The sequence below is a fragment of the Trifolium pratense genome, linkage group LG4 (assembly GCF_020283565.1).
Source record: "Trifolium pratense cultivar HEN17-A07 linkage group LG4, ARS_RC_1.1, whole genome shotgun sequence".
Classification (NCBI taxonomy): Eukaryota; Viridiplantae; Streptophyta; class Magnoliopsida; order Fabales; family Fabaceae; genus Trifolium; species Trifolium pratense.
Genome location: NC_060062.1, coordinates 50,089,708 through 50,104,180, shown reverse-complemented (window position 1 = coordinate 50,104,180; position 14,473 = coordinate 50,089,708). Strand labels below are relative to the sequence as shown.

At 32.8% G+C, this 14,473-nt stretch overlaps 2 protein-coding genes and 1 pseudogene across 2 annotated transcripts; 1 reads left to right on the top strand and 2 right to left on the bottom strand.

Annotated features, from left to right (window-relative positions):
• Positions 1–1,165: 1,165 nt before the first annotated feature.
• On the bottom strand, positions 1,166–8,156 carry LOC123882360 (26S proteasome non-ATPase regulatory subunit 4 homolog). The gene is made up of 10 exons (XM_045931210.1): positions 7,999–8,156; positions 7,728–7,841; positions 7,466–7,571; positions 5,830–5,944; positions 5,529–5,738; positions 4,650–4,947; positions 3,798–3,921; positions 3,044–3,138; positions 1,771–1,839; positions 1,166–1,496 (listed from the first exon to the last, which is right to left on the bottom strand). Exons 1-10 carry the CDS (start codon positions 8,008–8,010, stop codon positions 1,449–1,451), a joined length of 1,191 nt encoding a protein of 396 aa, XP_045787166.1. The 5' UTR covers positions 8,011–8,156; the 3' UTR covers positions 1,166–1,448.
• Positions 8,157–9,064: 908 nt separating this feature from the next.
• On the top strand, positions 9,065–9,179 carry LOC123882629 (annotated as a pseudogene).
• A 507-nt stretch (positions 9,180–9,686) lies between these two features.
• Positions 9,687–12,478, bottom strand: LOC123882359 (probable rRNA-processing protein EBP2 homolog). The gene is made up of 2 exons (XM_045931209.1): positions 12,341–12,478; positions 9,687–10,822 (listed from the first exon to the last, which is right to left on the bottom strand). Exon 2 carries the CDS (start codon positions 10,815–10,817, stop codon positions 9,954–9,956), a length of 864 nt encoding a protein of 287 aa, XP_045787165.1. The 5' UTR covers positions 10,818–10,822; positions 12,341–12,478; the 3' UTR covers positions 9,687–9,953.
• Between the last annotated feature and the right edge of the window lie 1,995 nt (positions 12,479–14,473).

The window sequence follows — 14,473 nt, the reverse complement described above, 5'->3', positions numbered from 1 at the left end:
TATTTTTGAATTTGTTCTTTCTATTCAATTGATGGCTACGGACAATAACTTTAGATTTTTTTTGTTAAAAATCTCTAAAAGAGAAATATCTAAATGTTTTTAAAACAAAATCATTTTTTAAAAGTTTAAACAAACACACATTTGGTTAGTTCGTTACATGATGTTTTTAAAACAAAATCATTTTTTAAAAGTTTAAACAAACACACATTTGGTTAGTTCGTTACATGATGTTCCCAGCAAGATTATACTATGAATGGTGTAGTGTAATGTATATGATCTGGAGTGAGTGTACACTCCATTAATACAATTCAATAATATGAACTCACCACGTAAAGGAATCTATCTTTTGAGTTTTGGTGTAATGTATATCAGCTAGAGTGACTCGCTATGGCTCCCATTTGAAGTTACGAGGACAAGGGAGGGGAGAAGTAAGAAAGAAAAACAAAAAATCTATATTTTACAAGTGTTGAGAAGTAAAATAACTCATATTCGAACTCAAACCCCTACATATCAACAATGTCCTTGCAACTGTAAAAAATTGTCAAAAAAATCTTCCTACTTTTTTAACCGTTTTCATAAAAATCAAAGAGTTTGAAAAATTTATTTAAGTTTTTCAAAGTAATTGGAAACCATGATTCATTACATTTCTCTTTCCTCCTTATTTTCCAAAGCTCGACCCTCCCCCTTAAAATTCAAAACTGAGCCTACATATTAATTTCACTCCATCAATCCTCTTAAGTATTGAAACTTGGACAATATTGGCCGATGTGCATTATAATCTTGCAAAGAACAAACCATCAAATTTGATATATGAACTATCACTCTCTCCAATTTAATATCTAAACTATTCAAGTACAATGAATAATCCCAAAAGTACGTGCAATTTGTCATTTTAGTCCCTAGAGCATGTGAAATTAGTGAATTTAGTCCTTATCATCTTGATAGCAATTAATAAATTTTATATACTATAGGGACTAATTATTACATTTATTACACAGTTTAAAAATTAAATTGAAGATAGAGCGATAGCTTAGGAGCTAAATTGGTTTATTCAAATTTGTAAACATGTTTGGATACGCAAGAGAAAGACCACAGAAAGGGTCGCGCATCAGCATTGAGCACCTCTGCTTGTAAACTAAAACTTCAAGAAATTAAAGACAAGAAAAAAATAAAAATAAATGGATTAATATACTTTTGTAATGACATTGACTAACATCAATGGAATATTCTTCACCATAAAACAATGTATATGCATGTTCTCAGCTTAGTTCCCTCATTGACAGCAGGCTTCTAACCTAATCAAGAGACATAGATCTGATCCAATAAGCTGGAGAAATTCATAACTGCAGTACATGTGAAGTAATGTCCCGACTAGAACCACCTTTCAAAATGTTACCATTACCAATATATCTCTGTCAAAGGAACAGAAATAAGAACTGCAAAATGACTTAATCTGACTCCTCATTTGGCCGCTCCTCTTCATTCTTCTTGTGAGACTGATGGACAAGACATCATAAAATCAGTATTAATGCACAATATGTACCAAAATCTAAAAACCAATAGTTCGATTTAAAAACTGAGCATAAATGTGATCAAATAGCATTTATATAAAAGTATACTTGTCTGTCAAAAAAAATTGAATACCAACCACATTTAAAGTTGTCAATTACCGAAAACTGTTCGTTATTGTCATTCAGTTCAACAGTGCCAACGTTTTTCTATGAATGTCTTTTCAAATCCAATAGTACTTTGCAATAAAAGAAGACTTACCTCAGACTGATTTTGCATGGAAGCCAGTAAATCCTTGACAGATGGGTCATTTGGGTCAACCCCAGGAAGCTGCAGAAACAAAGAATTATTACTCGGTGCAAAACCTAGTGCATATCAATCCACTTATCAGTGTTGCTGAGGGCGGAAGGAGTAGAGTAATATCCGCCATATTAAAACCACATAATCTAAAAATTAAAACCGATAAAGAATAATTCTTTTATTATTATTATTATTATTATTTATTTTTTACCTAATCATAAAATCCAAATGAATGTTTATAAAATAAAATAGTAACAATATAAAATGTGGAATAAAAAAAACCAATCTTTATTTTTTTTTGGTTTCTATATTTAAATGAAATTAGAGAAGGGGAAATTATTATTAATTAAAGTGACACTATGATAATTTTACAACTGTCCTACACGAGATTTGAATTTAATCACTTGTGATTATAAGAACAAACTCTTACCAATAAGCTAACACCTCGTAGACATCAATCTTTAATTTTTATTTTGAAGAGTGCCAACAACACTCTCTCTAACATGCATTCTCTTATTGGTTAGAATCAATATGGGTTCCTCACTTTGGAAATAGGTCCTACATAAAGTGACGAGATCCGCGTAAATTTCAGCCAATTAGAGAGTGGGTGTTGGAGATTGTATTGAAAAGAGTGTTCTTTTAGTTTTGTTACAAACAATATTTTTTTTACATGAACAAAAAAAACCGTCAGCATTTATTATTTAAACCAAATAGTTTATTTTGGTTTCCTATAAGTTCCCACCACTAGAGGTAATTCTATTTGAGCCGTGTCGGACACCAAATGTAAATATCTCTCCCAGCTAGATTCAAACTTTAGTTCGCCACATTTTTGGAGTCTAGCCCCTTCCACTAGATCCAACCCCAATTGATTAAACAAACATTATTTTATTACTCTGATAAGTACTACTAATTATTCTCAAAAAGAAAGTACTGCTATTTAACTTTATTATATATTAAATTAAAATAAAGAAATAAACAAAATTGCTATTTCACTTTTATTTATACTATATATTCTTGTATAGCAATTGATTAAGAGGGAGGGGACATGGCTATTACCCTTCCCTGGTCCCATCCCTGGGGGCAGGCATGGTGGGCATCCTTTCAATAATTGCCTATGGTGGTTTTCAAAAAATCATCACACCATTCTGCTATGGACGTTATTTAATAACACTGCCACTAATACATTATACACTTAAAGAATATGTTAATAATTTAGTGGATTAATCAGACATACCGATGCAAGGACAGAAGATACAAAGGACTGATCTGCCAACAATCTCCCCACTGGGTCCGCGGCGAGGCTTGCGGGGGTTTGTGACAATTGGAGAGCTGCAAGCAACAAAAGACAAGAAATCAGTGAAAATAACTATCTCTTTCTTGAAAAACTATAGAAATACAACCTGATTTTGTCATCAGCCCAACTTCTCCAGAGGAGAACGCAACTATTCATGATTTAACAAAGCCAAACTAACTATCAAACAAGTATGAGTCGGCTGAGCAAATATAAAAAACCATGTAAAAAAAACGATACCCCATCCAGATCACCATACAAACAAAAAAAAACTAACAGGTTGTTTGTTTCATGATTGTGAAATTTATTCCCAGGAATGTAGAGGTTAAAAATATAAGTTCCCATTTTTGTTACAAAGTTACAATATTTATTCCCGGGTATAAAATATTCCAAGGAATAGAATAAAATATACCGACTTCCCTGTGATTTTATTCTCAAGGAAGGAGATGGGAAAAAAAATTCCCATGAAGGTGGAATAAAATTTGATATAACTACCCATATAACCAGGCTCTGTTAAAAATTCTACCCATCTTGATTGAACCAAGACTAATACAACTTTTTCTAGATTCCAGAACCAGATCAACTATCATGCAACATAGTAAGAAAGAACTTCTCACATAGGACAAGACTAAAATGACTTGAAAATACTCACCAGTGACTAGATGAATAATGACTAAAACACATTAAAAAAACTCACCTCGAGCCAAGTCAACATCATCTGTAGCAGCTTCAGACATATCTGCATCTCTTACATCATGGTTAACTACAGCATCATCCATTGACATTGCAAGGGCCTGCTGTAGTAGAGCATTCTCATCGTCCTGTTTCCACGTGAAAGCCAGTTCACACAGAACAAGTACCAGTCAGTTCACCAAAAAGGGGTACTACGACAAGATACAGTATATGGAAATATAATAATAATAATAATAATAATAATAATAATAATAATAATAATAATAATAATAATAATAATAATTAAAAAAAAAATTATTAAAACAAGATAACTGATTCAAAAGCAAAAAAAATGTAAGATGTGTCTGTGTGTCTTATATCAGCCCATAAAAAAGACATTATTCATTGCCAGCTATGTTGAGTTGAGCTCAGAAAAGAAACACACTGCTAGAAATAAGTTTTACAAGTTCATGTGTACCCATATCATTTACAACGTAACAATCAACCTCCACAAATAAACATTGGAAAATGCTAGGGGCACTAGTTAAGGAATGTTATATGGTAAATTCTTCTTGAAACTCTAGTAGTCAATCTCTAAAAAGTGTTATTTTCTATACAAAATCTTCTTTTTTTGGTTTCCTTAACTAGTGCCCCAGTTAGCACTAGGAATATATGCAGGTGAGCCAACGGAAAACACAACTTCTCCAAGAATAATTATGGGATGTAACACCTCCATAGAGACTGATTTTGAATGGCTTCCCATAATTAGTGCACCAGTCTTGATGGTGGTGAGTGTCAAAATGAGTCAATTATAATCAAAACAAAGCATAGGACAAAACAGCCAATGAACATGGCTTAAATAACTAATAACACCAACCATCATATCATTTGTCTCAGCTTCTGTACTGGTTCGCTCAGTCATCGTTGCATCCTGGGAAATAGCTTGCTGATCACCACCTTTCTCCTGTTTGGAAGCATCCTCTGCAGCCTTTTTCGCAGCTGCTTCCTGCCTTGCTCTCTCCTCTTCCATTGAAACTCGTAGAGCAAGAGCCAATTCAGGGTCCAAGTTTGGATCCACACCAAAATCATACCCAGACACACCCCCTGCAGATGCTGCTGCAGCAGCAGCTGCAAAACCACTTCCACCTTCTCCGTCACCAGTAAATATAGGTGTACTGCCACAAAAACAAGGTTACATAACTATCCCAGAAGTTACTCACAATAGATGAATTTATGAGATTACAAAGAAGAAAAGTGTTTACAGAAGGAGCAGGGATAAAGTATCCTCTACAAACAAACAAACAAATACAAATGTGAAAGAACAATGATGTAAGAGGGGGAACACAACAAAGCTCCCAATCTATTTGCAAATTAGATATGGAAACAACCATGGCTAAACAACCAAGAAAGCAGTTTGAAGCATGTCAGTAGCTCTAACTGAATTGATCAAATGAAATATTTGACATTAAAAGGAGTTTTGGACTTCCTAATGTGTTTATTATGGAAGAATTTATGGCTATTTGGGGATTGAGTTAAGAACTGAAAAAGAACTTTTTAAATGCATAGTCCAAAGTTTCTCCTAAAGGAGTTAGAAGGAAGAAGGCAGAGCTGAGTAGAAACAGCAAAGATAATAATTAAATAAGTAAATTAGAACTTCTCAAATACTCAAATTTTTACCCAGTGGAAATCCCAATTCAAATGGGAATGCTGAGTACAAGGGAAGAAAATGAAATAAAACAAAATTGAACCCACGAACCTTATAAGTACATCCGAAAGAGCATTTGGACCAGGTGGAACTTGAACCATGTGGCTACTATCATTATTGTTTACGGCTGCAAGGAGTGCTTCCAGCTTCTCTGTCTTCCCCTCGTCTTCTTCACCGAAGTTGACAATGTCAAGTGCAACACTATTCTTTTTCAACTTTCTCCCAATCATCTCCAACATTTTCTTTTCATGATTGATAGGACTATAGTAAAGCATTAAATTAGTTAACAGGTGGGGAATCGGTTACAAATAAAATAAAATTCAAACAATGGATAATAAATAGTTGTGCATACCTTCCAGAAAAAACAATAATCCTTTGTTGTTGCTTCTTATTCTGCCGATGCTTAAGAGCCAACTGTGCCACCTGAATGCCAGCAGCAAGGTTCATCTCACCGCCTATTTCTAGACCTATGGAAGAAAAATGAATAAACTCTTACATCAAAAGATGAATCCAATACGACAGAAACTTGTTGCACTTGCTCAATATTTACAAAAATGAGCTACTACATGAAAGTTCACTCTTACTAATAGCCATCCCTATGGCAGTGTGGAACTGGCCATACAAATAGTTGCAAATACATCTAGAACGATAAGAAGTAGAGGTGAGCAAGGGACGAGTTGGGATGGATTATAACCAACCCAAAGTCCGAACCATGTCCTAAATTATATCGTGCCATTTTGAAAACCCTAAAACGTCCCTAAACCCGGTCAAACCCAATAACACATGGGTCAATTTGAACTGGGTTTATTTAATGAATTTGCTACAACTAAAAAAATGGACTTAGTAATTGAATGTAGGAAAATGCTAACAAGTGCCCCGCCTTTGGGGCACTTCTTAAGAAACCAAATGTAGATATATTTTTTTGAAAATTGTGCATTCAATACCTTAAAAGTATAAATTTTGGTTTTTTCAATTCAACACAAAACTCTTGTTTTATTTCCCTTTTTAGTTCCTTAACAAGTATAAGGTCACTTGTTAGCAAGGCCCTTAAATTTAATAGATACATTATTAATTTCATAAATAAAATTGCTACAACCACAAATATAATGTTGTTGAGTATGAAACTTTGTTATGCAAATTAAATTTCCAACAATTGGACAACTGAACCATAAAAATATAAATTAATGCAAACCAAAATTGTATAGGCACAAACTACAACCATTAAAAATCTAAATAACTCTAATGAGTAGTGGATAAGTTGGCTTTGTAATATGTGGTTATGTATTGAAATAGGCTGCTAAAAATATTAATATTATATACATGTATAATAGGACAGGTCGGGTTATCCGAACCCGTTTTAACCCGATGTCGGGTTATTATTTGGAAGTCCCTTTGTCAAAAGAAAAAAATTCATGGGACAGAGTTGGGACCAACCCGAAACCATTAGGTCGGGTCCTGCACACCCCCAATAAGAAGCCAAAAGAAAAAGGAACTATGGTCCTGTTGGGATAAATAACTTAAGACACATATAGCATAAGCATGTTCCATATAAGTACAAATATATAAGCTATTTCTATAACAAAATATAAAACCAAATCAAATTTTTTTCATATAAGCTATGAGTTGTTTTCATAAGTTAACCTGAAAAGCTTATTAAATAAGCTGAAAAGACATGTCATAAGTTGTTTCCATAAGATATTTCAAACATTATCAGAAATACTTGTGCAAATAGATAAGCTCAAATAAGTCAATCCAGACAGACCCTACTAAATAACAAAACTGAACATACACAACCTAAGAATTCAATTCACATAAAATTAACAGATATAACCTTGTCCTAATGAATAATAAAACTATAAAACATAAACATTACACACTGAAAGTGTCTATTTTCCAGCACGCTCGCTGCACTGTCACACATTACCGGCAATATAGCATAGAACAAATATCAAAGGGAGAAACAAAGATTCAAGAAAAGAAAAACCTACCATGCATACAAGCTAAGATTTTGCCCAAATCACTGGTAGGAGTAGCCAAAACTCGAACACCCTTCCCCGCCATGGTGAGAACTCCAACCGTATTTTCAGGATTAGACTGAAATTCATTAAACAAGAAAACAATTCAACACAGCATAGTATAGTATATTATAATTTCCTAAACCTCAAATTAAACCTAAAAGCCAATTCTGAAATACAGCATAGTATAATATTCCCCTAAAAATTAAACCTAAAAGCCAACGAATGAACTGACCTGAGTTTTAGCACCGCAAATCAGACTTACAGCGTCTGATTGGGCTTGAAATCGAGAAGGAGTGTAATCACCGTTACGCATCCATTCAGAATTGTCAATACAGATCATAGTCGCCTATCAAAATCAGAGAATAATCATAACGATGTAATAGAAAAGTGTAGCAGTAATAGGAAAAGAAAAACCTAATTAATCGAATGAAAAAAGAGGAATTGTAGTGGAAAAGTGAGTTCGTTGAAAATTGGAGAAAGGGGGAGAATATCAAAGCGGTTACCTCGAGCACCATTGTTGGAAAGTTGAACAAGTTCTGAAGCGAGATTTCGAATAAGGTGAGAAATTTTTTTTTCTGAAAAGCGAGAGATGAGAAAATTATAGAGAACTCGACTGCTTGCGAAGGAGGTTTACTCTACTTGTTGGGCTTTTTAATTGGACAAATCTTTTACAAAATTATTTTCAAAAATAAATTATTTCTTTTTATTTATTTTTTAGCAAATATAAATTATGTGAAAAAATATAAGAAATATTTCTTTAAATTAGATTTTTTTTACAGGGATTTTTTTTTTATTATTATTATTATTATTATTATTATAAAAGAGGGACTAAGCCCGAAAAAGAGATTACAAAACAATAATTTTTGCTTACTCTTGGTGGTTGAGGTATTGATGAAACTAATAACTATTTGTTTTATTCAATGATCATGCTATTCAATTTGAAGTTTTTTTATTCAGCAAAGATATTGGTCAATGTATTCGGATTATATAGTTAACTTGTTGGAAAATTTTGGAAAAAAATAAATAATAAACGGTTAGGAAATAAGGTGATCTCGTATAAACATATGGTAGATAAAAGAATTTTCGTTGTCATTGAATCTCTTGCCTTGTTTAGACTTTTGTTACCTTGATGATTTTGTTTATGATTTTCTTTGAGGTCCCTTTAGTCACATCTTTGTGCAACAAAAAAAAAATAGAAGTGTTTCTTGAAGATATTTCGAGTTTACACTCTTTATTGTTGAAAGAGTTTAGAGGAACATAGTTTGTTAAAAACCCGGTCTTGAATGAGACTCTTCCCAATCAAAGTCAACTTCTGATTTAGTTGAACTTAAAAAAATAAAAATAAAAATAAAAAAATCAACATCATGTCCTCTTAGAGCGAGAGCATCGGCACAAGCTGTTGTTTCACAGTATATGAAGTATATGAATGGTCCAATCGGAGAGACGGATAAAAGAGAGCACCTCTATAAAAATTTTAGAATAAATAAAAAATCGATTGTTTTCTTTCCTTTTATTATCAAAAAATTAAAAAATCGATTGAGATTACTTAACTCTACAATTAGAAGAGCCAAATGCATACCACCACTAATGCACCGGATCCCATTAGAACTCCGCAGTTAAGCGTGTTTGGGCGAGAGTAGTATTAGGATGGGTTACCTCCTGAGAAGTCCTTGTGTTGCACCTCTTATATAAATATGTACCAAAAAAAAAAAAAAAAGCCAAATGCATTCTTACATGCTTAAAGGAAACAAACGAAGTAACTAACAAACCTCGAATACTTCAGTTACTACTTTTTTTTTTTTTTTGAAACAGCATATTTTATTAAACTTCACCAAGGGTACAAGAAATACACAAGGAGAAAGCAAGCAGGGGAAAAACCTTCAGAAACAGATTCTCACTAGACTAGGAGATTACACTTCAGTTACTACTTACTACTAGAAAAATTTGTTTATATTGAATAGAATCCTGCTTGTTCCTCCGTATAGCATTGTTGCATACTACTATTGAGTAAATAGAATGGTAGCACTAGGATAATCAGAGTTTTTGGCACCACAAAGATGAGGAAATTTAAATTCTGTTCCATTCTTCCTTTGTCTTATAGCAAAACATGGACACACACCTATATTATTCTATTCAGATTTCAGATAAACAAGCATAAGAAAACGCAGTGCTCAATCGAACAAGAACAACAAAGAAAAACAACACTTCAGGTATGTCTACATTACACTGTATTGTATACTCAAAAGAGCTACATCACATACCTGTTAGTAATTTAACAAAGCCTCAAAACTGGAGTAGATATATAAGAATTTATAATTGTTGATTAAGTTCTAAAGTCACATAAGTCCATCTACGAAATTGAACTATCAGAGCTAACGAAAATTCAGAGGATAGCACCATTAGCATATTCTGTTGCATTGCTTCCTGATAATACGATTCAAACCAATACCGTCGTATTTTACCTCTTTCTCTTTTTATTTCCAGCACCAGCACCCTTTTTATTGAATCTGCCAAAATCATTAGTAGTGTCAGCTGTATTCTGCTTCTTCAATCCCTTCTTGCCTCCAAAGCCGAATTTGGAATTCTTAACTTCTTTATTTGGCTTCTTTCCCTTTCCAAAGGATTGCTTTGCCTTACCTCCTGATCGGTCGCCTGGAGATACTCCAGGCCTTTTCTTCTTTGCCCTCTCAAACCCTTTCCCGTCCTCAAAGTCAAAAGCTTTATCTCCATCATTGTCAGCAAACCCACTCTGTTGTCTCTGCTTCCTCCATTTCTTAACAGATTCAATGTCCTCCTTTTTCTGCTTAGCCCTTTCTTTTAATTTCTGTGACTGAATCTCTTTAGATATTCTCTTGGCCTCCCTGGCCTTTCTCCTCTCTTCAGCCTCTTCCATCTTCCGCTTCTCTTCTAATAGCCGACTTTTCACCTTTTCCATGTGGCTATCTGTCTTCACCATTTCTGCATAGTAGTCTGCAGGTCTAAGAAAAGGGAGACCCACAGAATGAAGTTTCTCAAAGGCCTGTCTAGTTCCCTCCAATGCCTGAGTGTAAAATGAAAGCTCTCGTGCCAAGTCATCATTAACATCTACTTCCTGCTCTTGATCAATATCAATGGAGAGTTTGTGTATCCATTCCACATTCTCTGGCCAGCTTATGTCTCCGAGTTTATCTAATAGAGCATCTCTGTTATTTACTGCAATTTTAGATGGTTCAGCTAATTTCACATCTTCTTCAGATTCTGATTCAGATGGTGACATTTCCTCACTCAAATATTCGGTTTCATCATCAATCATTGTATCACCATTAACCAGAGGCAACTCCATTCAATCTATACCAATATTAAAGAAGACAAAAAATTACATTTTAGACTAAAATAAATGTCTAATTGGAAAAAAGATTGCTCATCCAAAAGGCTAACCTACATGATCCAAATTAACAATAGTATAAAAAAATGTTAAAGGATTCCCACACATATTCTGCTGGTAAACACAGAAAACAATAATTTAGTTTCAAAACTTAAATGGTTCATTAAGGTGAGAAAGAAAACACAAAGTGCATATATCAACACCAGTAATATATAAGCATAATAATAGATACTTAATAATGGAAATAAAATCAGATCAACAAAGTGTAATTTCAGTTTGCATTTGCAATTTTTCACTAATTGGAACCTAACACCTTAAAACAGTACTTAGAACACAAAATATGAGAATTAAACTATTAACACGAGTTTTTTTTCTCTCTGTTGGTATTGGTTTGGCTTTGAGTATGAATTGTGGATCAAAATTGTTGGACATGTGTGTATTATTCTGTTATGAAAAACTTTATTTATTGTTCATAAATTGAAGAGATAATTTCTAAAAACTACTAACAAACTACACTAAACTAAAATAACAAACTTCTTCATTCATTTTGCTTGATTATTTATAGGCTTGATTAATCCTAACAAACTAACCAATGACTCATCAATTCAATTCATCTAGATCATCCTAGAAAACATGACTAATCACCTGAAATATCTAATGCATCTTGGGCCTATTAAGCCTATATTAATTCATAACATATTCTCCCTCGCGATTGTCTCGGTTAAACTAATTTCCAGGTGATAACAGAAAGTATGAGACCAAAGCTGAATATGGGAGAAGTGGCTGATAGTGTAGCTAGCCATGTTTATGTATACAAAGTCAGGATTCATCATCCAATTTTCTTTCTTTTTTATTTTTGTATAATTTTATGAAATTTTGGTATTAAATATTAAGGCAACAACCCTCTATAAATTAGGGTTTTTATTTTTCGATAAAAAGCTTAATTTTCATCTTTATAGCATAGGAGATTATCATGATAAGTGCTTATGTGTAAGTTACTTCCATAACAAAAGATAAAATTAAGTTAAATTGTTTTCTTATAAACTATAATTGTTTTCATATAAACTATAAGTTGCCTTTGTAAGCTATCTACGAGAGCTTATGAAAATAAGATGAAAACCACTTATGAACATGTCAACAAGCTGTTTTCATAAGTTCTCTCAAAAATTCTCATAAGTACTTATGCCAAGTAGATAAGTTCAAATAAGCCAATCCAAACAAGCCCTTATTTTCAAACATATTTTGTTTCAAGCTATGTTTTGGTCGAATGTCAAACAAACATACTAGTTTGGTTCATGCATTTTCATCATTGATAAAAATCTTACGATATATACCTAAACACAATTACAATTTCATATTTTCGGTTTGAACTACCCTATAGTAAAACGAAAACAACAATATAATAAGCAAATGCAGAAAACAAAGAATAATTCAATAAATAAGCAGAACAAGAACAATTACAAATGTTCAGGAATTCTCACAGTTTCTGGAGGCCGGCGACCAACTCCGCCAAGGTTTTCCGGTCAGTTGATGGAGCTGCTGAGTTTTGTTGTTTTAGGGTTTTACTTAATTGTTAAATTAAAACTGTGATCAATTTTCTTCGATGAATGATGGGCCTCTCTTCAAAAGGATATGGGTTGGGCTTTAGATTAGAATCTCACCTTTGAGATATTCTTCTGCTAGCCTACTTATTTCTCGTGCACTCTACGTGTTTCCATTTATATTCTTCCGCTACTTAATTAGCAGATGTTATAAAAATGATAAATTTTTGAAAAATATCGTCCACTACGTTATAAAAAAACAAATTTGGTAGAGTGTTCCGCTACCTAAGTACAGGACAAAGATATTTTTGTAAATTCGTAAGGCGCGCGAGAAAATGAATAGGGTGATAAAAGAAAACGCTTTCACCTTTTTATGTTTTTCTCTTATATATAATAATAATAATAATAATAATAATAATAATAATAATAATAATAATAATAATAATAACAACAACAACAACAATATAAGCAACTTTTTAAAAAAAAATAAAACATATTCGCTCTTTTAAAAACATATAAGCAACCATTTTGCATTGCCTTGGTGACTGCGCTGAAGTTGTTCAGATATGAAAGACTTTTGGCTATTGGAATGTGGCTTTTTTTAGTGAAATGAGTTTCGAGTTTTGGTTTAGTCGTTTGAAGGGTTCACGTGCTTGTATGTTTGTTGCAGGGATTTGATGGAATCGAATGGCTAGAAACATAGCGTGTGTTGACAAAGAATTTATCAGCTTGTTCAAGATTATGTTGGAAACACATAAACAAACTTAATACATTATTACCTTTGTTTTCATGGTTCAATCCTTGGTAATAATTCTACTAGATGAATAACTTGGCATTCTACGCGTGATGATGAGTTATTTAGGCATGTCTGGTAGAATTGGGTTTGGTGGCCTTTTTCGACGAGGAGACGACAACGAGATCATTGATTTTGGTGAGTATTTGGGAATTGTGGATAATACTTTCACTTAGTTTGTGGCGATTTATCAAGGATTGCGGGTTGCAAGAGACATAGGATATCCGAAGAGTTTGTGTTCAAATTCTCAAAATTTTATTAACCTCGTCTTGAAGGACTATAGTGCATTCCACTGTTACGCGATTGTTATTGCGAATATATATGATCTGGTGAAGATAAATTAAGAGGTCACGATCACTCACTCTCTTAGAAAATAACATTTTAGTGCATATTTTCTTGTTAAATTGGGATCGACACCCAACAAACAATGATAAACTTGTTATTTAGAAGACTTGAAGAGAATTCTCCTTGAGGGTGCTTCATCCTAGAGTTTAGTTTCTTTTTTTGCTTTTTCTTTCTTTGCCAATGTAATAAAAAAAATTGAATAAATCCTCAATTTAGTCCTTATATCATCACTCTCTCACCAATTTAGTTCATAAACTATTAAAATCAACAAAAATGTCTCTAAACTATTCTTTCATCATATTATATAGTCCTTAAATTATTAAAATCACCTAAAAAGTTTCTAAACTATTTTCTCATATAACGTTTTTGTTCCTAAACTATTAAAATCAACTAATATGTCCCTAAATTATTTATCTATCTATTTAGTCACTCGGTTACACTCTTACATAGTTTAAAGACTATTAATGTCCAACTTAACATGATCGGTGTTAATTGGGAGAATAAATAATTGAATGAGTGAATAGTTTAAGGACGTTTTAGTTGATTTAAATAATTTAGAGATTAAATAGTCATATGAGAGAGTAGTTTAAGGACCTTTTAACTAATCTTAATAATTGAGAAACTAAAAAGTTGGGGAAAGAACATTTTACGGGGGTTTTAGTTGATTTTAATAGTTTATGAATCAAATTGGTGAGATAGTAAATCATATATAAGCACAAATTCAACAATGTTCAAAACAAAAAGGATGAATATGTAAACAAACTTACATCATCTAAGTTAATATTATAAAAAGACATATTCATGTCTACAAATAATGTGATAAAAATCAAATTGACCGAAATGTCTTCAAATCTATATCGTTGAGGAATGTAGTACTTGGTTGAATTAATAGTTGGTCAAAGCTGATTGTCAATCTGAACCAAACGAACATCGCA